Consider the following 24,160-nt stretch of genomic DNA (forward strand, 5'->3'; position numbering starts at 1 on the left):
CAAGGCTACAAAGTTTCCATTATAGAAGATAAGTAAATCCCAGATACCAGGGCCTCCACTTGGGTCATTGGGGGGCGTGGCTGGCCTGCAAACCACCACAGGCCCCTCACCCAGGCTTCCCCAAGCCCCAAGGAAACCCCCACCCTGATCCGGGACACTCTTCAGGGCAAACCAGCTGGCCCCCACCCCCACCCATGCACCAGACCTCTATCCTATCTAATAAAAGAGTAATAAGCAAATTGACCATCACTCCAACACACAAGATGGCTGCCTCTATGTGGTCAAAGATGGTTGCCCCCAGGTGGACACAAGATGGCCGCCACAAGATGGCCAGCAGGGGACGGCAGTTGAGAGGGACCAGGCCTGCAAGGGAGGGCAGTTGGGGGCGATCAAGCCTGCAGGGGAGGGCAGTTAGGGGTGACCAGGCCTGCAGGGGAGAGCAGTTGGGGGGAACCAGGCCTGCAGGGGAGGGCAGTTAGGGGTGACCAGGCTGGCAGGGGAGCAGTTAGGCATCAATCAGGCTGTCAGGGGAGTGTTTAGGGGGTGATCAGGCTGGCAGGGGAGTGGTTAGGGGGTGATCAGGCTGGCAGGCAGAATCGGTTAGGGACAATCAGGAAGGCAAGCAGGCGAGCAGTTGGGAGCCAGCAGTCCTGGATTGTGAGAGGGATGTCCGACTGCCCGTTTAGGCCCGATCCTACCGGTAGGATCGGGCCTAAACGGGCAGTCGGACATCCCTCGAGGGGTCCCAGATTGGAGAGGGTGTAGGCTGGGCTGAGGGACACCCCCCTGTGCATGAATTTCGTGCACCGGGCCTCTAGTATCATTATATTTTAAAAGCTAAATGAGATTTTCTCAGAAATGCAAGAATGAGCCTTTAACTGGTATAATTCATAGCATGAAAAAAAAAGAAAAGAAAAGTGATTATCTCAACAGATGCTTAAGAAACACTTGATAAAATTCAACATTTATTCCTGATAAAAGAAAATCCACATTTACTTAGAAATAAATGTCCTCAACTGCATTAAGGGCATCTACTAGAAACTTCCCCAAAACAACATATTTCATATAAAACAATAAGAGCATTCCCAACAGAGACAGAAACAGGTCAAAAATTGTTACTATCACTACTGCTGTCCAATACTATTAGAGGTTCTGGTTACTGTAATAACTAGTGTTGTTATGTATTGAGATACATTAAAAAAATAATGATGTGAATGTGCTTAGGAGATACTACCTAAGTTCCTGTATAGAAACACTCTTTATTAAAAGGACTAGAGGCCCAGTGCACGAAATTCGTACATAGGTGAGGCCCCTCGGCCTGGCCTGCGGATTAGGCCAAAACTGCTCTCTGACATCTCTGAGAGGTACCAGATTGCGAGAGGGTGAAGGCCAGGCCAAGGGACCCCACCTGTGCACCATTGGGGCTGAGGAGGGACTGTGGGAGGGCTCCAGGGAATGTCTGGCCTGTCTCGCCCAGTCCTGATCAGCCGGACCCCAGCAGTAAGCTAACCTACCAGTCAGAGCATCTGCCCCCTGTTGGTCAGTGCACATCATAGGCTTTTATTATATAGGATAGTTACCAAGTTATCAAATTCTAATTGTAAATTCAATAAATCCCAAACCAGATTTCTTAAATGAGATTTGGTAACCTAAACCCAAAGTGCAATTCAGAATAGTAATAACCAATACAATATTCACAATGAAGGATAATGTGTGCACTTTGCCCCACTATGTCAAAATACCCTATCTAAAAAAAGTAATATGCAAATTGACCATCACTCTGCTACACCCACAAGCCATGCCCACCAGCCAATCAGGAGCAAGTATGCAAATTAACCCAACCAAGATGGCTGCAGCCACAGAGCGAGCAGGAGGCTTGGGTTTCCCTGGCAATGGAGGAAGCCAAGATTTCCGCACACCCTGGCGGGCCCAGGCCTCCAATCAAGGCTATAAAGTTTCAATTTTAGAAGATAAATAAATCCCAACAAAAATGGCGGCAGCCACCGAGCTGGAGAGAGCAGGAGGCTAGGGTTGCTCCCGGTGATGGAGGAAGCCAAGCTTCTGCAGCCCTGGCCTGCACTGGCCTCCTCTACAAAGTTTCAATTATAGAAGATAAATAAATCCCAACAAAAATGGCTGTGGCCACAGAGCAAGCAGGAGGCTTGGCTCTGCTGAAGGCTACAAAATTTCAATTATAGAAGATAAATAAATCCCAGATGCCAGGGCCTCCGCTTGGGTCGTTGGGAGGCGTGGCTTGCCTGCAAACCACCACAGGCCCCTTGCCCAGGCCGCCCCACGACCCAAGGGAACCCCCACCCTGATCCGGGACACTCTTCAGGGCAAACCAGCTAGCCCCTGCCCTCACCCGTGCACCAGGCCTCTATCCTATCTAATAAAAGAGTAATATGCAAATTGACCATCACTGCAACACACCAGATGGCTTCCTCCATGTGGTCAAAGATGGCTGCCCCCAGGTGGACACAAGATGGCCAGCAGGGGAGGGCAGTTGGGTGGGACCAGGCCTGCAAGGGAGGGCAGTTGTGGGTGATCAGGCCAGCAGGGGAGGGCAGTTGGGGGCGATCAAGCCTGCAGAAGAGGGCAGTTATGGGTGACCAGGCCTGCAGGGGAGGGCAGTTAGGGGCCAACAGGCTGGCAGGGGAGCAGTTAGGCATCAATTAGGCTGTCAGGGGAGTGTTTAGGGGGTGATCAGGCTGGCAGGCAGAAGTGGTTAGGGGCAATCAGGAAGGCAGGCAGGCAAGCAGTCCTGGATTGTGAGAGGGATGTCCGACTGCCCGTTTAGGCCCAATCCTACCTGGAACGGGCCTAAACGGGCAGTCGGACATCCCTTGAGGGGTCCCAGATTGGAGAGGTTGCAGGCTGGAATGAGGGACACAAATCCCTATGCACGAATTTCATGCACCAGGCCTCTAGTCTTACCTAATAATAGACAAACATGTAAATTGACCATACCTCCGCTACGCCCACCAGCCAATCAGGAGGAAATATGCAAATTAAAAGGCCAAAGATGGCAGCCGCCCAGCTGCTCCAGGCGCGGAGAGGCCGGGTGGGGCAGGACTCCTGCTATGAGAGGGAGGGCAGGGGGCGAAGGGATCTACAGGAGCGGCACTCCAGCCACAGCGAAGACAAAGACTGCAGACTCCGGAGTGTGCATCCAAGACAAAGATGGCAGACTCTGGCCTGAGTCTACAGCGAAGACGGCAGACTCTAGCTGGAGTCTGCAGCGAAGCAGCGAAGATGAAGATGGCAGACTCCGGCCAGAGTCTGCAGCAAAGACAGTTGACTCTGGCCGGAGTCTGCAGCAAAGATGAAGAAGGCAGACTCTGGCCAGAGCGAAGGCCTGGGTCCCGGGTGCCGGAGGAAAACCGGTGCTGGAAGCCAAGGGAAGAAAGGCCTATTTCACAAATCTCTTCATGCAACAGGCCTCTGGTACTATATAAAGCCATAGTAAATTATACCAGTAATATTGTCCTGAGAATAGGATAAAAAGAAATCAATGGCCCTAGCTGTTTTGGCTCAGTGGATAGAGCATCAGCCTGCAGACTGAAGGGTTTTGGATTCAATTCTGGTAAAGGGCACATGCTGGGTTGCGGGCTTGATCCCCAATAAGGGGGCATGCAGGAGGTAGCCGATCAATGATTCTTTCTCATCATTGATATTTCCATCTCTCTCTCCCTCTCCCTTCCTCCCTAAAATCAATGAAAAGAGAGAGAGAGAGAGAGAGAGATCAATGGAACAGAAGAGAGTCCATAATAGACCCATGTAGTATGTATGATAAAAGTGAAATTTCAAATCAAAAGAAAAAAAAAGGATGGGCTTTTCAAAATAAATGATAATGAAGCAAATGGGTCTTCATTTGAAAAAAAGAATAAAATTAGAATCATATCATGAATCCCAAATAGAGAACAATATTTCAAACAAATCAGAGGTAAATGTTAAGAGATTCAGTTTTAAAATTTGAAAATAAAGCCTATTCTAAGAAGATCTTAAAATCTGGAAGATATAAAGAAAGAGACTGACGTGTTTTACATCATAAAAATTTTAAGACTTTCTCATGACAAAAAACACATAAAGTTCAAAGATAAGCAAAAGCCTGGGATAAACCATTTCAATATATATAACAAAACATTTAAAATCAGAATGTATGAAGAAATTTTTTATACTATAAAATTGTATTTGTACTTTTTGAAAACTAGGCCAAAGATATAAACAAGCAAGTCACAGAAAAAATATTAACAAACAACAGATACCAGTATATGAAATATCCTCAAGGTCTTAGGTAAATGCAAATTAAAGGGTACTTTTTTGACCATCACATAAGAATAAATTTACATAATTCTCATATATCATAAAGTCTACTTTGAAAACAACATAAAAGTTATCTAATAAAAAATAATAAATCCAGAATTCTATTTCTTAACCTATCTTGAAGAAGTATTTGTATACTAGAGGCCCGGTGCATGAAAATTCATGCACTGGAGTGGGGGGTCCCTCAGCCCAGCCTGCCCCCTCTCATAGTCCGGGAGCCCTCAGGGGCAGGAGGTGACCCAGTGATCAGGGGAAGGAGACACCCCATCACACCTCTGCTGCTGCCACTGCCGGCAGCGCAAGCCTCGGCCGGCCCTGGTTACCTGAGCCTCGGGCCGGTCCTGGGCAGCTGGGCAGCTGCCATCCGAGGCTTGCCTGTGCCTCGGGCTGGCCCTAGGTGGCTGGGGGAACTGGGGGACTCAGGAGGCAGGTGCACGGGGTTAGGGGACTGGGCACCACCATCTTGTGCCTATGGGTGCCATCATCTTTGAGGGCGTGGCAGTCAATTAGCATATTCCCTCCTTATTGGCTGTGGGCACTGCCATCTTTAAGGGCGGGACAGTCAATTAGCATATTCCCTCCTTATTGGCTGTGGGCACTGCCATCTTTAAGGGCGGACAGTCAATTAGCATATTCCCTCCTTATTGGCTGGGGGCGCCACCATCTTTGCTATGGCATGAGGATCAATAAGCATATTCTCTCTTTATTAGGTAGGATATGCACAGATGCATGTAATATAATGCTCATTATAGCACTATTTTTATTAGCAAATAAATGGGACTGGTGAAATAAATTATGATGTATCTATATGTAGGCATTAAAAAGAATGGGTTTGTAGAGTAGTTACATTCAGAGACAAGAAGTAGAAGAGTGGTTGCCAGGGGGGAATAGGAAGGAATGATGAGTTATGTTTAATGGGTATAGAATCTCAGTGTGAGATAAAAAGTTCTGAAGATGGATGGTGATTGTGACTGCAACAATAATGTGAATGTACTGACTACCACTGAATTGAACACTTAAAAATACTTTTTATTTTTTTAAATACTACATTATGTATATCTTACCACAATAGAAAACAAAAGAATAGGTTTGATCTAAATGTACTTATATGAAAGTCTCCAATATATAATGTTAAGGGGGAAGAAAGCATGTTGCAAAATAATAAAGTATGATCACTGAAAATTTTTTAAATTTATTTTTATTGTTGAGAGTATTACAGACGCCCCCCATTTCCACACCTGTGCCCTCCTCCATCTGGCTCCCACCGTAGAGGTATACATTAAGTAAGAATGTATATAAACATAGAGAAAGGGATTTCAATAGCATATGTTAAACTACTGGTGGTGGTTTTCTCTGAAGAGGATAAAAGTGATATTCATATTTTGCCTGGGCTAAAAATATGTTTCATATTTGAAATATGAAAAAGCTGAGTACTTACAAGATATATGAAAATACTCAGCAGAGATACTATGAAAACTTGAATAACAAAGTAACAAACCAGCTAGGGCCATTGATCTCTTTTTATCCTATTCCTGGGACAATATTACTGGTATAATTACTATGGCTTTATCCTATATAATAAAGAGGTAATATGCAAATTGACCCTCACGCCCTCAAAAGATGGCTGCCTATGACCAGGCTGGCAGGGGCATTAGTGAGAGACGACCAAACGACTGAACAAGCAGGCTGTGTGTGGGGGGAGGGGGCAGTTGAGGGTGACCAGGTCAGCAAGGGAGTAAGGGGGATAGTTGGGGGTGACCAGGCCAGCAGGGGGTGGCAGTTAGGGGTGACCAGGTTGGCAGAGGGGGGCAATTGGGGACAACCAGGCTGGCAGGGGGGGTAGCTTGGGGTGATTAGGCTGGAGGGGGGGGGCAGTGAGGGGCCACCAGGACAGCGGGGGGGGGGGGCAGTTGGAGGCAACCTGGCAGGTGGAGCGGGGGGGCAGTTGGGGGTGATTAGGCTGGCAGGGGGGACAGTGAGGGGCCACTAGGCCAGCGGGGGCGGGGGGAGTTGGGGGCAACCTGGCCGGCAGGGTGGGGGCAGTTGGGGGCGACATGGCCGGCAGTGGGGGGCAGTTAGTGGCAACCAGGCCAGCATGGGGGCCAGTTAGGGGCAATCAGGCCAGCAGGCAGGTGAGCGATTAAGAGCCAGTGGTCCAGAATTCTGAGAGGGATGTCCAACTGCCGGTTTTAGTGGCCTAAACCGACAGTCAGACATCCCCCAAGGGGTCCCGGATTTGAGAGGGTGCAGGTTGGGCTGAGGGGACCCCCCGCTCCATGCTCAAATTTCGTGCATTGGGCCTCCAGTATAGTATATTTTGACAGTTTTTATATAGTATATTTTTAACCACAAGGAAGATCATCCCTGCAGAGGCTACTGTGAGGAGCAAGAGGTCCTAGCCCCACACCAGACCTCCACCCAGGGCCCCAGAGCTGGGAAGAAAAGTCCCTGTAACTTCGGGCTCTAAAAACCAGTTGGAATTGTAGCAGAGGGACATGGAGGCTGCCAGAGATACAGGTGTCCCTCTTAAAGAGCCAGGCACAGATTTACTCAGATTTGCTTCCTCTGAGCTCCAGTGCCAGGAAGCGTTGAGGGACCCAGACACATGTGTGGAGGAACTGGATTGTCTGGCATGGGGCAGGAACTTGGGGATGGCTTTCAGGGGTCATTGTTCCTATGCCTAGATCTCCCCTATCCCAGGGGTGATTGGCTTGACAACCATTACCTGGATCCCCATAAACCTAGAGCACATGTATTTGCTCTGCCCTGGTGATTTATTGAGACCCCACCCCATCCAATTTGCAGCCCCATCCAAGCAGTTTGTAGCTACTTTTACATATGAATGTCCTGTCCTGATTCAGGCTTCAGGCTTTCCTACAATCTTTTTTTTTTTTAAATAATCTTTATTCAGATTATTACAATTGTTTCTCCTTTTTCCCTCCATAGCTCCCCTCTACCCGGTTCCCACCCCACCTTCTGCCCTTACCTCCCCCCCACTGTCCTCATCCATATGTGTATGATTTTTGTCCAGTCTCTTCCTGAATGCCCCCGTACCCCTTTCCCCCTGAGACTTGTCAGTCCACTACCTTTCTATGCCCCTGATTCTATTATATTCACCAGATTATTCTATTCCTCAGGTTTTTAATTCACTGGATTTTTAGGTTCACTTGTTGATAGATATGTATTTGTTGTTCATAATTTTTCTCTTTACTTTTTTCTTCTTCCTCTTCTTTAAGAATACCTTTCAGCATTTCATATAATACTGGTTTGGTAGTGATGAACTCCTTTAGCTTTTTCTTATCTGTGAAGCTCTTTATCTGCCCTTCAATTCTGAATGATAGCTTTGCTGGGTAGAGTAATCTTGGTTGTAGGTTCTTGCTATTCATCACTTTGAATATTTCTTGTCACTTCCATCTGGCCTGCAAAGTTTCTGTTGAGAAATCAGCTGATAATCATATGGGTGCTCCCTTGTAGGTAGGTAACTATTTTTCTCTTGCTGCTTTTAATATTCTCTCTTTGTCTTTTGCCCTTGGCATTTTAATTATGATGTGTCTTGGTGTGGTCCTCTTTGGATTCCTCTTGTTTGGAGTTCTGTGCACTTCCTGGACTTGTAAGTCTATTTCTTTCACCAGGAGGGGGGAGTTTTCTATCATTCTTTCTTCAAATAGGTTTTCAGTATCTTGCTCTCTCTCTTTTTCTGGCACCCCCATAATTCTGATGTTGGTATGCTTGAAGTTGTCCCAGAGGCTTCTTACACTATCTTCAACTTTTTGGATTTTTTTTTCTTTTTGCTTTTTCAGTTGAGTGTTTTTTGCTTCTTTGTATTTCAATTCTTTGACTTGATTCTTGTGTTCCTCTAGTCTGTTGTTGGGTCTCTGTATAATATTTTTTATTTCAGTCAGTGTATGTTTAATTTCTAGTTGGTCCTTTTTCATATCTTTGAGGGTCTCGTTATATTTATCGGCCTTTTCTAGGATATTCTTGAAAAGCCTTATAACCATGGTTTTGAATTCTATATCCAGTCGTTTGTTTTCCTCCATTTCTTTCGTTTGTGATCTGTTTCTTTGATGCCGCATTTTCACTGCTTCCCTGAGTTGGTAGGGTAGCTTTGTGTGCTAGGTTTCCTATATGGCCCAGTGGGTCGGCCTCCCCAGTTAACCTGAGGTGGACACTCTTGGTGCACCCCTTTGTGGACTGTGTGTACAGCCTTGTTGTAGTTAAGTCTTGATTGTTGTTGGTATCACTGGGAGGAATTGACCTGCAGGCCAGTTGGCTGTGAGGATCAGCTGTGTCTATGCTGGAAGAAGTTTGGTGCTGGAGACAGCCTTGTTGTAGTTAAGTCTTGATTGTTGTTGGTATCACTGGGAGGAATTGACCTCCAGGCCAGTTGGCTGTGAGGATCAGCTGTGTCTACGCTGGGAGAAGTTCGGTGCTCGGACAGCCTTATAGGATTAGACTTGCCAAATTTCAAAAGCCTCTGTGCTCAGCTTGGATGGGGTGGAGTCTCAGGGCGGAGCAGACAGTCTTGGCTTCCCGTCAGCCCTGCGCTTGCGCGCGCACCTCCAGACCTCTGCCTTCCCCGGCTCCTGAGTCTCCGCCCGAGAGTCCAGATTCCCCCCGCAAGAGTGTGGGTCCCCAGGGGCTCGCCTGGAAGTGGGGTTCAGTGCAGTCAGAACTGGGGTTCAGTGCAGTCAGGAGCTTCCGACTCCCTTCTGCTAGGGAAAGCCTGTGTCAACCTCCGCAGTCTTTGTGCACACTGGCGCGCGCGCCACCAGACCCCTGCCCACCGGGGCTCCCCCGGGTCTCCCCTGGGTCTCCGAGTCTCCGGGTACCTTTCTCTCTACCTGACAGTCCAGACTCCCCCTGTATGAGCCTGGGTCCACAAGGTTTCGCCCGGAACTGGGGTTCAGTGCAGTCGGAACTGGGGTTCAGTGCAGTCGGGGGCTTCCTTCCCCCTCCTGCCAGAGAAAGTCAGCCAGGCTCTGAGCTGCCCTTACTCTCTGCACGCACAAAGACCCGTTGCCGTACCTCCAATTCTCTGTGAGCTTTTCTCTTTCCTTCTAGTTGTAGAATTTCTACTCAGCCAGCTTTCCTGTGGTTCTGGATGGTGTCTGTTCTGTCTTTTAGTTGTAGTTTTGAAATTGTTGTGCGAGGCAGCAGTTTAGGTGCTTACCTATGCCGCCATCTTGGTTTCTCCCCTACAATCTTTCAATCAAGCTGCAGCTGGTGTCAGCATGGCCCATACCTATCAGTAAAAGGCCCAAGACCTGGCACTGGCACCAGCACCAGCCTGCCTTGCTTCAAAGCTGGGCCTCACCTGGACAGTTCCAAATCCAATACAAATAGGAGGAGTCTGCATATCTCTCTGCTGCTCCTGCCAGGTGGCCCCAGGCAGTGGCTGACTTTGCACCTTCCTGGAGACCCAAGAGCCAGTGCACCTGGTGGACAGCTTCAGAACATACCAGAGTACAGCTCTACACATCCACAAGCAACACACTCAAGGGCAGACTGAGTGAGCACCATAGCCCCACTGAAGCAAGTCCTGCTCCATAGGGTTTTATCATGCACAGCAGCTCTTCCACTGTAGTTGCAACTGGTCCTCACAGCCAACTGTCCTGGAGGTCAATTCCTCCTAGTGACGCCAACAGCAATCAAGTCTCAACTACAACAAGACTATGCACACAGCCCACAAAGGGGTGCACCTAGAGTGCCCAGCTCAGGAGACTGGGAGGCTGAGTTTCTGAGCCCTACAGGATACCTACTACACAAGGTCACTCTACCAACTCCAAGAGACAGAGCAGCTCTACCCAATACATAAAACAAACACAGGAAACTGGCAAAAATGCAGAGACAAAGAAACATGTCACAAATGAAAGAAATGGAAGAAAGCAAACTACTGGATACAGAGTTCAAAACCATGGATATAAGATTACTCAAGGATCTTCAAAAGATGGAAAATGATCAGTCAGAAATTAAGCATACACTAACTGAAATAATGAATAATTTACAGGGATTCAACAGTAGACTAGAGAATTCCGAGAATCAAATCAATGATTTGAAATTTGAGGAAGCAAAAAACTCACAATCAGAAGAGCAAAAAGAGAAAAGAATCCAAAAATATGAAGATAGTGTAAGGAGTCTCTGGGACAACTTCAAGCCTACCAACAGTCGCATTATGGGGGTGCAGAAGGAGAAGAGAGAGAGCAAGAGATTGAAAACCCATTTTAAGAAATAATGACAGAAAAATTCCCCTACCTGGTGAAAGAAATAGACTTACAAGTCTTATATAAATATACACATTACCTATGGACATAGACAGGAAGCACAGAGAGTTCCAAACAAGAGGAACCCAAAAAGGAACAAACCAAGGCACATCATAATTAAAATGCCAAAGGCTAAAGACAAAGAGAGAATCTTAAAAGCAGCAAGAGAAAAAGAGTTACCTACAAGTACAACTGTTAGCTGATTTCTCAACAGAAACTATGCAGGCCAGACGGGAGTGGCAAGAAATATTCAAAGTGATGAATAGCATGGACCTAGAACCAAGATTACTCTACCCAGCAAAGCTATCATTTAGAATTGAAGGTCAGATAAAGAGCTTCACGCCGAAACAGGTTTGGCTCAGTGGATAGAGCGTCGGCCTGCGGACTGAAGGGTCCCGGGTTCGATTCCGGTCAAGGGCACGTACCTTGGTTGCGGGCACATCCCCAGTGGGAGGTGTGCAGGAGGCAGCTGATCGATGTTTCTCTCTCATCGATGTTTCTAGCTCTCTATCCCTCTCCCTTCCTCTCTGTAAAATATCAATAAAATATATTTAAAAAAAAAAAAAAAAAAAAAAGAGCTTCACAGATAAGAAAAAGCTAAAGGAGTTCATCACTGCCAAACCAGTATTACATGAAATGTTGAAGGGTATTCTTTAAGAAGAGGAAGAAGAGGAGTAGGAGGAAGAAGAAGGAGGAGGAGAAGGAGGAGAAGGAGAAGAAGAAGAAATATGAACAACAAAATGGCAATAAATACATATCTATCAACAATTGAATCTAAACATCAAAATAAATAAATAAGAAATCTAATGAACAGAATAAACTGGTGAATAACAGAATCAGAGGCATGGAAATGGAATAGAATGATGATTTTCAGAAGGAAGAGGGTAGAGGGGGTGGGAAGAGATTAAACAAAGATCTTATATTCATATATACATTACCTATGAACATAGACAATAGGGTGGCGAACACCTGGGGTGGAGTGGGAACCGGGTGGAGGGGAAAACGAGGAACATCTATAATACTCTCAATAATAAAAATTAAAAAAAAATTTTTAAATACATATACAAATGTGTATATTAATTTTTAAATTTTAAATATTCATGCATTATTTGTATAACTTGAAAACCCTTAAAACTTAATTTTAAGATAAATGGCTTCAAAACTCACTTTTGTGATGATGACTTCTTGCTTCTGTCCAAGTCTATGGCATCTGTCAAAGCACTGATCTTCAGCAGCTGGATTCCAGGCCTAAAAAACAGAACATGATCTGCTTTATTATCACTTTGTTCTGCCTCTTTCATTTCAGTATTCATTCACCATTTTCCCCCTTTATTTTTAACCCTCATCTGAGGATATGTCTTCATTATTTTAGAGAAGAAGGTAGAGGGGGAGAGAAACATTAATGTGAGAGAGAAGTACCAATGCCCCCACCACCACCCCAGTATGCACTACGACCAGGGATCAAACACACAACCTGAGTATGTGCCCTGACCAGGAATCAAACCCGCAGTCTTTTGGTGTATAGGATGATGTTCAAACCAACTGAGCCACAAATACTGATATTATAAATGCTGTGGGACAAAGAATCTACACTCCCCACCTGGCTGGCATGGCTCAGTGGTTGAGCTTCGACTTATGAACCAGGAGGTCACGGTTCAAATCCTGGTCAGGGCACATGCCCAGGTTGCCATTTTGATCCCCAGTGTGGAGCATGCAGGAGGCAGCCAATCGATGATTCTCATCATTGATGTTTCTATCTCTCTCTTCCTCTCTGAAATCAATAATAATATATTTTTTAAAAATCCACACTCCCCTCAGACTTCCAATCACTACTTTGATAGGCAGGTACTCTCCCCAATCATTTCACCTCTGTACTTCTACTATTTAACGCAGGGCCTAATACAAAGAAAGCACACAGTGTAAATGATTGTTGATTAATCACATAATATTTCCTGATTTCCCCCTCATTTTAAAGTAGATCTATGTCTGCTTAACAGAGAGAAAAAACGTTTACATATCCTTTTAAATAACTTAATTTGTATCAGCAAAGATGTAATAGGGTCCATTTATGAAAGTTTTTTTTCTCCTTTTGCTGGTCTTTGGTTCTATTTTTTCACTTTCCTCCACTCATTAAAAAAACAAAAAAGTACAAAAAAGATTTCAGGAGTAATCAAAAGTCCAAAATATTAAGATTTTATTGATGCAATTTTCTGTATCTATCTTTGAAATCAGTTTGACTTCAAAACTGACCTAAAAAAGTAACATTAGCTCTAACGTAAGCATTATCACAGAAAGTCTTATGGTGAAGAATAAAACAGTGAATCAACTAAAAGGGAAGAATAACTGAAAAGATAGAGTTACGCAGTCTAGAAAAGATAGAAAGGGGGAAAAAATGGCAGCCAAATAGGCAGACATGTCGTGCACCTTCGCCTGGGGCCAGACTGGAAAAAGCAACTAAATTGGCGAACATCCACTCAGAATTAACAAATTACAAACAGCTGAGAAGATAATTTTCAATAAGGAAGTGCAGAGGATGCCTGGAGAACAGAAGGAGTGGGGATCTGTGCTGGAGAGGGATGCCCCACCTCTGGGCCTAGAAGGTGAGGTGGAGGCTGCATTGCACCAAAGCAGCGTCAGCTTAGCCACAGGCGTAATACCAAATTGTGAAAAAGAAAAACACACAGGGCTGCTAGTGCCTGGGGCATTTAGACCTGGGATCACAGTGGCAGGGAGCTGCGCCCCAAAAGACAGCCTGAAAAGCGACCCAAATGGTTTGGTGCCGCGGGGAGAAAAACCCAGTTTCGTGGTTGTTTTGCTTTTGTTTTGTTTTGTCTTTACTTTTATTTGCTAAACGCAGATTATAGGACTTTTTAGTTGCAAAAACTCACCCTAGTCTCTGGTGCAGGAAGAGGTATGGATTTGTAGAGCCTGAGGAGAGACAGGGCTGGGAGACATGGCCAGGACTCTTTGTAACTCTCCAAACCCAAGGGTCATTTCTCCCCAGAAGAGCTAGCCCTTCCCAGTGGCCTCAAGGCAGGGAATACAGCCTGCCACACCTTGCCTGCATTTAGAACTATGCAAAGGAAACAAAGGCTCTGAATAGCCCCCAAAGTGCCCTCAGTGACTGGGTTGGAAGAGGCGCTGGTGCGCCCCACTATTCTGGGAACCAGACTGATAAAAACACCAGGCTGCCAGCCAAACCACTGGTCTCCATACAAGGATCTCTGACCAACAAAGGCCAGAGCTATATTTTGGGCCACTCTCGGAGAAGTGGCCCTGGGTAGGGGAAAATACATCCATCTGATCCCCAGATAGCGAAACAGCACCAACCCCACTTAAGCCCTGACAGAAACAGATGCTTGTGTAATTAAGATTGACAGCTGGCAGACATGCAAAGGATGCAGATTGGTCCTGCCTGCTTGCAGCCAATGCCTATGGAGATACACAAGCAGAGGAGCTGTGGATCACTTGCTTGGAGCTTCAACATGGTGCTAATCACCAAAGACAGTGGTCAGGAACTACCTAACAGGAAGCCCAGAATTGGCAGATAGAACAGAAGAGTAGGGTCCTAAACCAGCTCACAAGGGGCATTAAAACACGGCTAAAGTGAATGACACCACATTTTTAATATTTTTTGTTAATTTTTTAAAAATTCCTTAGTATTATATATATAATTTTATTTTTTGTTATTCTATTTTATTTTCACCTTTTTCTTCCTTGCTTCTCCCTTTTTCATCCTGTTTTTCTTCTACTTTCCCCACTTTAGCTTTTACCTTTTCTTTCTTTTTACCACTTGTTAAAAAGTAATTTTCTTTGTCTGCTTTACCGATGTGTTATTATTATTGTAGTCTCTGTTGGCTTGTTCATATATCTAATCTCCTCTTCCCTGCTCCTACTCCATTTCCCCTTCTCTTTTCTGTTTTTTAACTATTCAATATCATTTCCCTTCTCCTCTCTTGCTCCTTTCTTCTCCTAATTTTTTAAGTAGTTTCACTTCCTAAATTCAGGCCTATCTGCTCTCTCCTCTATTCTCCTTTTCAAAAATTAAAAAATAAATATTTTTTCTTCTTATCCACTCTCCTTTTTCCTCCTCTGTATTAAACAGTGGTTCTTCCCCTATTCATCCAATTCCTTAACCTTTTTTTCTGTATTTAAGCTCTGCCTCTACAGATTCTGACCCCCCTTCTTCTGGGTGTGTTTTGTTTGTGCTTTTGGGTTTGTTTGTTTTATTGTGTTGTCTCTCCATATTCTTTCCTTTTTTTATTTTTCTTCTTCTTTTTTTTCTTTTCTCGTGATATTTTTTGCTCTCTTTCCTCTCTCCTGATTCTCTTTTCTCTGGTGGCCACTCATATTGGGGTTATAGGTGTCTTGTGTACAGTGTTTGATCTAATACATAGAAACAATAACAAAGGAATAGCAAAAATGGGAAGACAAAGACACAACCCCTGCATGAAAGAAAAGAAGAAATCACCAGAAAGGGAAATAAATGAAATGGGGGCAAGCAAATTGTCAGAGAACAAATTCAGAGTAATGGTTGTAAGGATGCAGAAAGGCTGGATGGATATTCACCAACATGTGTAACAATCAAGTGGAAATGAAGAATGACATAGCTGCAATAAAGAACACAATGGGAAATAAGAGACAGGAGACAAAATGGCAGCTGAATAGGCAGATGTGTTCTGTGCCAGAGCAGAGAGAAGGAGCATCTAAATCGAATAACATCTACCCGAAATTGGAAAAGTAGACACAGCTGGTGAGACAATTTGCAGCTGGCAAGGTCAGAGAACAGTACGATCAGGGATCTGGGCTGGAGAGAGTTACAAGATCTCTGAGCCGGGAGGGTAAGAAAGAAGCCACACTGCACCAAGTCTGTGTCCCTTGGGGACAGGTGTAATATCTGACTGTGGAAAGGAAGTCCACAGGGCTGCTGGCGGCAGGGGATTCTAAATCTAAGTCCACAGCTGCAAGAGGCTGAGCCTAGAGGGGTCGGCCTGAAGAACTGCCGAAGCTGTGTGATGCCGGGGGGAGAGAGACCTGCAGTGGAGCAGTTGTTTCCCTTCTTTTTGGTCTTTGCTTTTATTCACTACACCAAGTTCATAAACCCTTTGAAATACAAACACTCACTCTTGGCTGAGTTACAGGTGGAGGTGTGGATTTGTGGAGTCTGGGGAGAGGCTGTGGAGAAGAGCAGGTTGGGGAGAGGTGACCGGGAGTCTGGCACTGGGACATTCCTAACACTCCAGACCTAAGCAGACATTTTCACGTGAAGAGCTAGCTCTTCCCAGCAGTCTCTAGGCAACCAATACAGCACACCCAAATTACACTCTGAATGGTACTAAGGACACACAAAAAATCTGAATAGCCCTTAAGAACCCTCAGGGACTGGGTTGATGAGAGGCTCTTCAGTCCTGGAAAGCAATACAGCAACCTCCCTAACTACAGCCCTGTCAAAAACATCCACTTGACAGATTAAAATTGACAGCAGGCAGAGAGGCTAACTGGTCAGATTGGTCCTCCTACTGGCCGTCAAGGTGGTGAAGATAGGTACAAACAGATCACTTGGAACTTCAACACTGCTGACTGCCTAACAGGAAACTGACAAGTGGCAAGACAGTACAGAAGAGTGGGATCTTAACCCAGCCCCCATGGGGCATTAACACTTGGCTAAAATGAACGACACTTCACTTTATATTTTTATTTTATTTTTTTATCATTTATTTTAAAATACTTCTTTATTTTTTTTTATTTTTCCACATTATCTTTTCTTCAATTTTTATTTTTATTTATCTTTTTTTTATCTTACTTTTAAATTTTTCTTTTTTCTTTTTCTTTTTAATTTTTTTCTTTCTCTTTCTTTTCTTCTTAACCACTCACCCTCTTTCTATCTCCTCTATTGTGAACCAAGGCCCTCCCCATATTCATAAAATTATTTACCTTTACTTTCTGTATTTAAGCTCTGCCTATACAAATACTGCACCCACCTTCTTTTCTGGAGGGGGTGTTGTTTGCATTTTTTAGTTTATCTCTTTGTTCTGTGGAGTTTTTTACCCCATATGTGTATTTTTTTTCCTTTTCTTCCTTTTTCTTCTTTTTCTTTTCTCTCATACCACTTTCTCTCTCTTCAATATCATTTGTGCTCTCTTTTCTCTACCTTAATTATCTTTTCTCTGGTGGTCACTTATAGTGGGGTTATCGGTGTTGTGAGTACATTTGTGTTTTGTTCCCTTTGTTTCATGTCTTGTCAAAGTGAATTTTATCCTGAGGAGAAAAATGGCAGCGGAATAGACAGACGTGTTCCGAGCCTTGTCTCGGAGCAGAAAGAAAGAACAGCTGAGGGTCGAACGAGGAGTGTTTGTTGGCAAATTGGGGGACAGCTGAATTCCAGAAGAAGGTGGGGGACTGATAGATGGGGTTCCCCTGACCTGGCAGCCCCCACTGCGGCTGGGTTCCCTCCCAGAGCTGCGGGCTTGGACGTGGAGTCTGCGCCATCTTAATCCGGAAAGTGGAGCTTATCGGAAACCTGAGAATCCACAGCCGCGGCACCCACAGAACAGCTGCGAGCCCCAGAACAACGCTCCCCAATTGGCACAAACACACGGGTTCAGAGGAGCTCTACACTCCACCACGGAAAGGTCAGATTTCGCCTGGGATAAGGTGAGGTCTCTGGTCCCGGCGGGAGAGAGGAACGCACGTTTTGCGGGAACTGGAGGACCAGGGAAGTCTGTGCCTAGAAAAATCCGTGGCTGTTGGGGCTGGTGTGATCTGTGAATGTGGAAGGGGATCCTCAGAGCTGTTAACAGAAGGGCTCTCTAAAAAGCAACCCATCTTGATCTGACGTGAAGGGACACCCTAAGAATTTCAGGGGTGTGCCGGCTGCCTAGACTTACGTGCAGCCCTGGAGTTCGCGCACTTGGGCTTTTGCCTCTTCAAATGCTTGCTTCTGATTACTAAGCCCAATACATAGGATCACCCAGTTGGGGACACCCTGGGAGACTGCAGGGGAAAGTTGTTTTTCTGGAACCTGGGGATCGGAGCAGGGAGTGACCATCGGAGAGCCAGCTCTGAGGCAGCCCACTCCCACAAACCAGTAGTGAGTGCCACAGAGAAAGAAGGCTGTAACATTGCCTAGAGAGGCAATAGATAGACCCGGAAGTCAATCCAGAAACACTGCTACCCAGGGGCTGAATCAAAAATTGACTCTTGTGTAATCAAAAATAAAGGAATACGAGAAATTAAGACACACCCTGCTTAAAATCAGGACTGGCTTACAACACTGAAGAGCAGTGGAACGCAAGGAACTGCAGTACTGTCCGGACTGAGAAACAGGCGTGCCAAACAGAATGACAGAGGAAGTGAATGACCTTCACTACTCCACATTTTATTTTTATTTTTTATTTTTTTATTTTCATTTTTTGCATCTTTTACTCAAGAAACTAATTATTTTTCTTTTTTCCTCACTTGATTTCACCTTTTTAATTATTACATTTTTATTTTCAATCTGTATGATTACTACTGCTATTTTATCTTTTTGTTTTTAAGTGTCATTTTATTTTCTCTTCATTTTATTTTGGGATTAGTGTTCTACATTCTATTTTTATCTTTCCTTTAGCATCGTTTTACTTGATCTCAACTCTACCTTTATGCCATCACTCTCCTCCTAACCTTCCCCTTGTCGGTGTCCTGTTTATCTTACCCCTTTCCAGCTTTAGATTTTCCCTATTCTTTCTGTTTACCCCTTGTTAAAATTTCACCCTACTTACATATCTAATCTCCAATCCCCTGCTCCAAGTCCTTACACACCTCTCTCTTCGCTGTCTTAACTTTCCAAAAAATTGTTTTTCTCTCTGTCCTTTTGTTGTTGTTCGCTTGAATGTAGATTATATCGAATTTTTATGCTTTTTTATGAGACTGATTTGCTTATTCTTCTTTTGTTTATTTTTTTGTTTGTTTTGTGCTTCTGTTTTCCCTTGCCTCACTCAATATTAGTTGGTGTTGTAGTTTGTATTAATCCCCAGGCACTTGTTGCTGGCATTTGCTGGGATTAGTGATTGTTCTATTGGAGTTTTATCCCCAATATATATAGTCTGTTCCCCTTTCTCTCTTAGTCTCTTTCTTTTCTCTCTTACTTTTTCTTTTCTTTTCCTTTTCCCAATTTCATTTTGACACTCCTTTTTTTTTTCCTTTCTTTCTTTTTCCTCTTGTTCTTTCTCTCCTATCCCCTAATTTGCCTTCTCTGGTGGTCACCTTTATTGGAGGTTATTAATATCGTGAATACATTTCTGTTCAGTGCCTTGTGTGTTGTACCTGGTAGTGCTGTATTTTGTGCCTTTAAATCAACCCAGGAGAGAAAGAACTACATAACCAGACACCCAGAGAAGAGAGACCATGGGGAGACAAAGAAACAGCCCGCATATGAAAGAAAAGCAGGCATCACCAGAAAAGGAAGTAAACGAAATGGAGGCAAGCAACCTTCCAGAGAAAGAATTCAGAGAAATGGTCATAAGGTGGCTGAAAAGAATGGAAGACAAATTCAACAATATGAGAAAGAACCAAAAGGAAATGAAGAAGAACCAAGAAGAAATGAAAAATGACATCGCTGCTGTAAAGAACTCAATAGAAAGCATCAAGAGTAGACTAGAAGAAGCAGAGGACCGCATCAGTGAGCTAGAAGACAAGATGGGAAAAAATACCCAAGTAGAGCAACTTCTAGAAAAAAAATTAAAAGGCAGGAGGAGAGCCTAAGGGAACTTTGGGACAACACGAAACAAAACAACATCCACATCATAGGGGTTCCAGAAGGAAAGGAAGCTGAGCAAGGGATAGAAAACCTCTTTGAAAAAATAATGACAGAAAATTTCCCTGATATAGGGAAGAAAAATCCCACACAAATCCAAGAAGTTCACAGAGTCCCAAGCAAAATGAACCCCAAAAGACCGACGCCAAGGCACATCATAATTAAATTGGCAAACACCAACGACAAAGTAAGAATATTAAAAGCGGCAAGAGAGAGACAGAAAGTTATATACAAAGGAACCCCCATCAGACTAGCAACTGATTTCTCAACAGAAACTCATCAGGCCAGAAGGGAATGGAATGAAATATACAAAGTCATGCAAAGGAAGGGTCTGAATCCAAGAATACTGTACCCAGCAAGGCTATCAATCAAAATTGAAGGTGAAATCAGGAGCTTCACAGACAAAAAAGGACTAAGGGAATTTATTACCACCAAACCAGCAAAGCAAGAAATGCTAAAGGGTCTGCTGTAAAAAAAAAAAAAAAAAAACGAAATACGAAGCAAAGAAGGAACACAGGGGTAAAGAATAGGAATGGCGACAAATAAGTACCTATCAATAATAACTTTAAATGTAAATGGATTAAATGCCCCAATCAAAAGACATAGGGTAATGGATTGGATAAGAAAACACGACCCATATATCTGCTGTCTACAAGAAACCCACCTCAGAAAAAAAGACGCTCACAGACTGAGGGTGAAGGGATGGAAAAAGGTTTTCCAGGTAAATGGAACTGAAAAAAAAGCTGGGGTAGCAATACTTATATCTGACAAATTAGATCTCAAAGTGAAGGACATAACAAGAGATAAGGAAGGCCACTTCATAATACTAATGGGAGCAATCCAACAAGAAGAAATAACTCTGGTAAACATATATGCACCCAATACAGGAGCACCCAAATACATAAAAAAACTCCTGGAGGATATCAAGGGAGAGACTGACAGCAATACAATCATAGTAGGAGACTTTAATACCCCACTATCACCATTGGACAAATCCTCTAAACAAAAAATCAGCAAAGAAACATCAATCCTAAATGACTCACTAGACCAGATGGAATTAATTGACATCTTCAGAACTTTTCACCCCAAAGCCAAAGAATATACATTCCTCTCAAGTGCACATGGGTCATTTTCAAAGATAGACCATATGTTGGGACATAGGCAAAGTCTCTTCAAATTCAAGAAGATAGAAATCATATCAAGAATCTTCTAAGACCACAGTGGCATAAAACTGGAAATCAACTACAATTAAAACAACCCAAAGAAATCAAACACATGGAGACTAAACAGCATGCTATTAAACCATGACTGGGTTACCAGAGAGATCAAAGAAGAAATAAAAAACATCATGGCAACAAATGAAAATGAAAACACTACAATCCAAAATCTATGGGACACAGGGAAAGCAGTCTTGAGAGGGAAGTTCATAGCTCTACAAGCCTACTGCAGAAAACAAGAAACAATTGTAATAAATTACTTAACCCTACAACTCAAAGAGTTAGAAAAAGAGCAACAAGAAAAGCCCAGTGTAAGCAGAAGGAAGGAAATAATAAAGATCAGAGTGGAGATAAACGACATAGAGACCAAAGAAACAATACAAAAAGATCAACAAAACCAAGAGCTGGTTCTTTGAACGGATAAACAAGATTGATGAACCTCTAGCCAGGCTCACCAAGAAGCAAAGAGAGAGGACCCAAATAAACAAAATCAGAAATGCAAGAGGTGAAATAACAACAGATCCCGCCAAAATACAAAGCATTGTTAAAAAATACTATGAACAACTCTATTCCAACAAACTGGACAACCTGGAGGAAATGGACAGATTCCTAGAAAAATATAACCTTCCAAAACACAATCAGGAAGAATCTAAACAGCTCAATATGCCAGTAACTATGGAAGAAATTGAAGCAGTCATCAAAGAGCTTCCGGCAAACAAAAGCCCGGGGCCAGATGGCTTCACAGGAGAGTTTTACCAAACATTCAAGGAAGAACTAAAACCTATCCTCCTCAGACTATTCCAAAAAATTCAAGAGGAAGGAACACTTCCAAGCTCCTTCTATGAAGCCAGCATCACCCTATACCAAAATCAGATAAAGACAACACAATGAAGGAGAATTACAGGCCAATATACCTCATGAATGTAGATGCCAAAATCCTCAACAAAATTCTAGCAAATCGGATCCAGCAGTACATCAGAAAGATCATACACCATGACCAAGTAGGGTTTATCCCAGGAATGCAAGGATGGTACAATATCCGCAAATCAATAAATGTGATACATCACATAAACAAATTGAGAGAAAAAAATCACATAGTCATATCAATTGATGTAGAAAAAGCATTTGACAAAATCCAACACCCTTTCTTGATAAAAACTCTCAACAAGGTGGGAATAGAAGGATCATACCTCAACATAATAAAAGCCATATATGATAAACCCACAGCTAACATCATACTCAATGGGCAAAAACTAAAACCATTTCCCCTAAGAACAGGAACAAGACAGGGATGCCCACTATCACCACTCCTGTTTGACATAGTACTGGAAGTATTAGCCATTGCAATTAGACAAAAAGAAGAAATAAAAGGCATCCAAATTGGAAAAGAAGAAGTAAAGCTGTCCTTATTTGCAGATGACATGATATTGTACATAAAAAACCCGAAAGACTCCATCAAAAAACTAACAGACTTAATAAATGAATTCGGCAATGTAGCAAAATACAAAATTAACGCCAAGAAATCTATGGCATTTCTATACACCAACAGTGAACTTACAGAAAGAGAGACTAAAAAAGCAATCCCGTTTTCCATCGTACCAAAAAAATTAAGATACTTAGGAATAAACCTAACCAAGGAGGTAAAAGACCTATACGCGGAAAACTACAGGACACTGAAAAAAGAGATAGAGGAAGATGTAAACAGATGGAAGAACATACCATGTTCATGGATTGGTAGAATCAACATCATTAAAATGTCCATACTACCCAAAGCAATCTATAGATTCAATGCACTCCCCATTAAAATACCAATGGCATATTTCACAGACCTAGAAAGAACTCTCCAAAAATTCATCTGGAATAAAAAAAGACCCCGAATAGCCACAGCAAACCTGAGAAAGAAGAATAAAGTAGGAGGAATCTCAATACCAGATTTCAAGCTGTATTAAAAAGCCACTGTCCTCAAAACAGCCTGGTACTGGCACAAGAACAGACATGTAGATCAATGGAATAGAATAGAGAATCCAGATATCGACCCAAACCACTATGCGCAATTAATATTTGACGAAGGAGGCATGAGCATACAATGGAGTCAAGACAGTCTCTTCAATAAATGATGTTGGGAAAATTGGACAGATACATGCAAAAAAATGAAACTAGATCACCAACTTACACCATACACAAAAATAAACTCAAAATGGATACAGGACTTAAATATAAGACGGGAAACCATAAAAATACTAGAGAAATCCACAGGCAGCAAAATCTCAGACATATGCCAAAAGAACTTCTTCACTGATACTGCCCCTAGGGCAACGGAAGCCAAAGAGAAAATAAACAAATGGGATTACATCAAAATAAAAAGCTTTTTCACAGCAAAAGAAACCATCAACAAAACAACAAGAGATCCCACTGTATGGGAGAATGTATTTGCAAATGTTATCACTGATAAAGGTTTAATCTCCAACATCTACATGCAGCTTATAGAAATTAATAAAAGGAAGATAAATGATCCAATAAAAAAATGTGTAACAGACCTAAATAGAATCTTTTCGAAAGAAGACAGAAGGAAGGCCAAGAGACACATGAAAACATGCTCAAGGTCACTAATTATCCGAGAGATGCAAATCAAAATGACAATGTGATACGATCTCACACCTGTCAGAATGGCTACCATCAACAAATCAACAAACAACAAGGGTTGGCGAGGATGTGGAGAAAAAGGAACCCTCATGCACTGCTGGTGGGAATGCAGACTGGTGCAGCCACTGTGGAGAACAGTATGGAGTTTCCTCAAAAAACTGAAAATGGAACTCCCATTTGACCCAGTAATCCCACTCCTAGGAATATATTCCAAGAAAACAGAAACACCAATCAGAAAGGATATATGCACCCCTATGTTCATAGCAGCACGATTTGCAATAGCTAAGATTTGGAAACAGCCTAGGTGCCCGTCAGCAGATGACTGGATCAGAAAACTATGGTACATCTATACAATGGAATACTATGCTGCCACAAAAAAGAAGGAATTATTACCATTTGTAGGCACCTGGATGGAATTAGAGAACATTATGCTAAGTGAAATAAGCCAGTCAATGAAAGAAAAATACCACATGATCTCACTCATTTGGGGATAATGAAAAACATTATAAACTGATGAACAAAAAGATAGATACAGAGGCAGTAAAGCATCAAACAGACTGTCAAATTACAGTGGGAAGGTTAGGGAGAGGTGGCTGAAATAAGAGATCAACTTAAGGACTTACATGCATGCATATAAGAGTAACCAACGGATGCAAAACATTGGGGGGTGTGGGCATTTATGGGAGTGGGGTGGGGGGGGCAATGGTAAGATATGTCCACAAACAATACCTTAATAAAAAAAAGATTTATTTAAAAAAAGGTACTGCTGTAAAAATTAGAAATAGAAAGGAAAGAAGGAACACAGGCATAAAGAATAAAAATGGGAACAATTACCTATCAATAATAACCTTAAAAATAAATGGATTAAATGCTCCCATAGGGTTGCTGAATGGATAAGAAAATATGATCCATACAAT

At 43.1% G+C, this 24,160-nt stretch overlaps 1 protein-coding gene across 19 annotated transcripts in view; it reads right to left on the reverse strand.

The window, feature by feature from the left end:
- Positions 1-24,160, reverse strand: part of HLTF (helicase like transcription factor) — a 158,353-nt gene that overhangs the window by 3,623 nt on the left and 130,570 nt on the right. For all 19 annotated transcript variants that reach the window (XM_080657649.1, XM_080657646.1, XM_080657653.1 and 16 more), the window contains one exon: positions 11,757-11,837. In XM_080657649.1, coding sequence (XP_080513775.1) covers positions 11,757-11,837 — 81 coding nt within the window. The remainder of the gene's footprint in view (positions 1-11,756; positions 11,838-24,160) is intronic.

This window comes from Plecotus auritus, assembly GCF_963455305.1.
Source record: "Plecotus auritus genome assembly, chromosome: 2".
Taxonomy (NCBI): Eukaryota; Metazoa; Chordata; class Mammalia; order Chiroptera; family Vespertilionidae; genus Plecotus; species Plecotus auritus.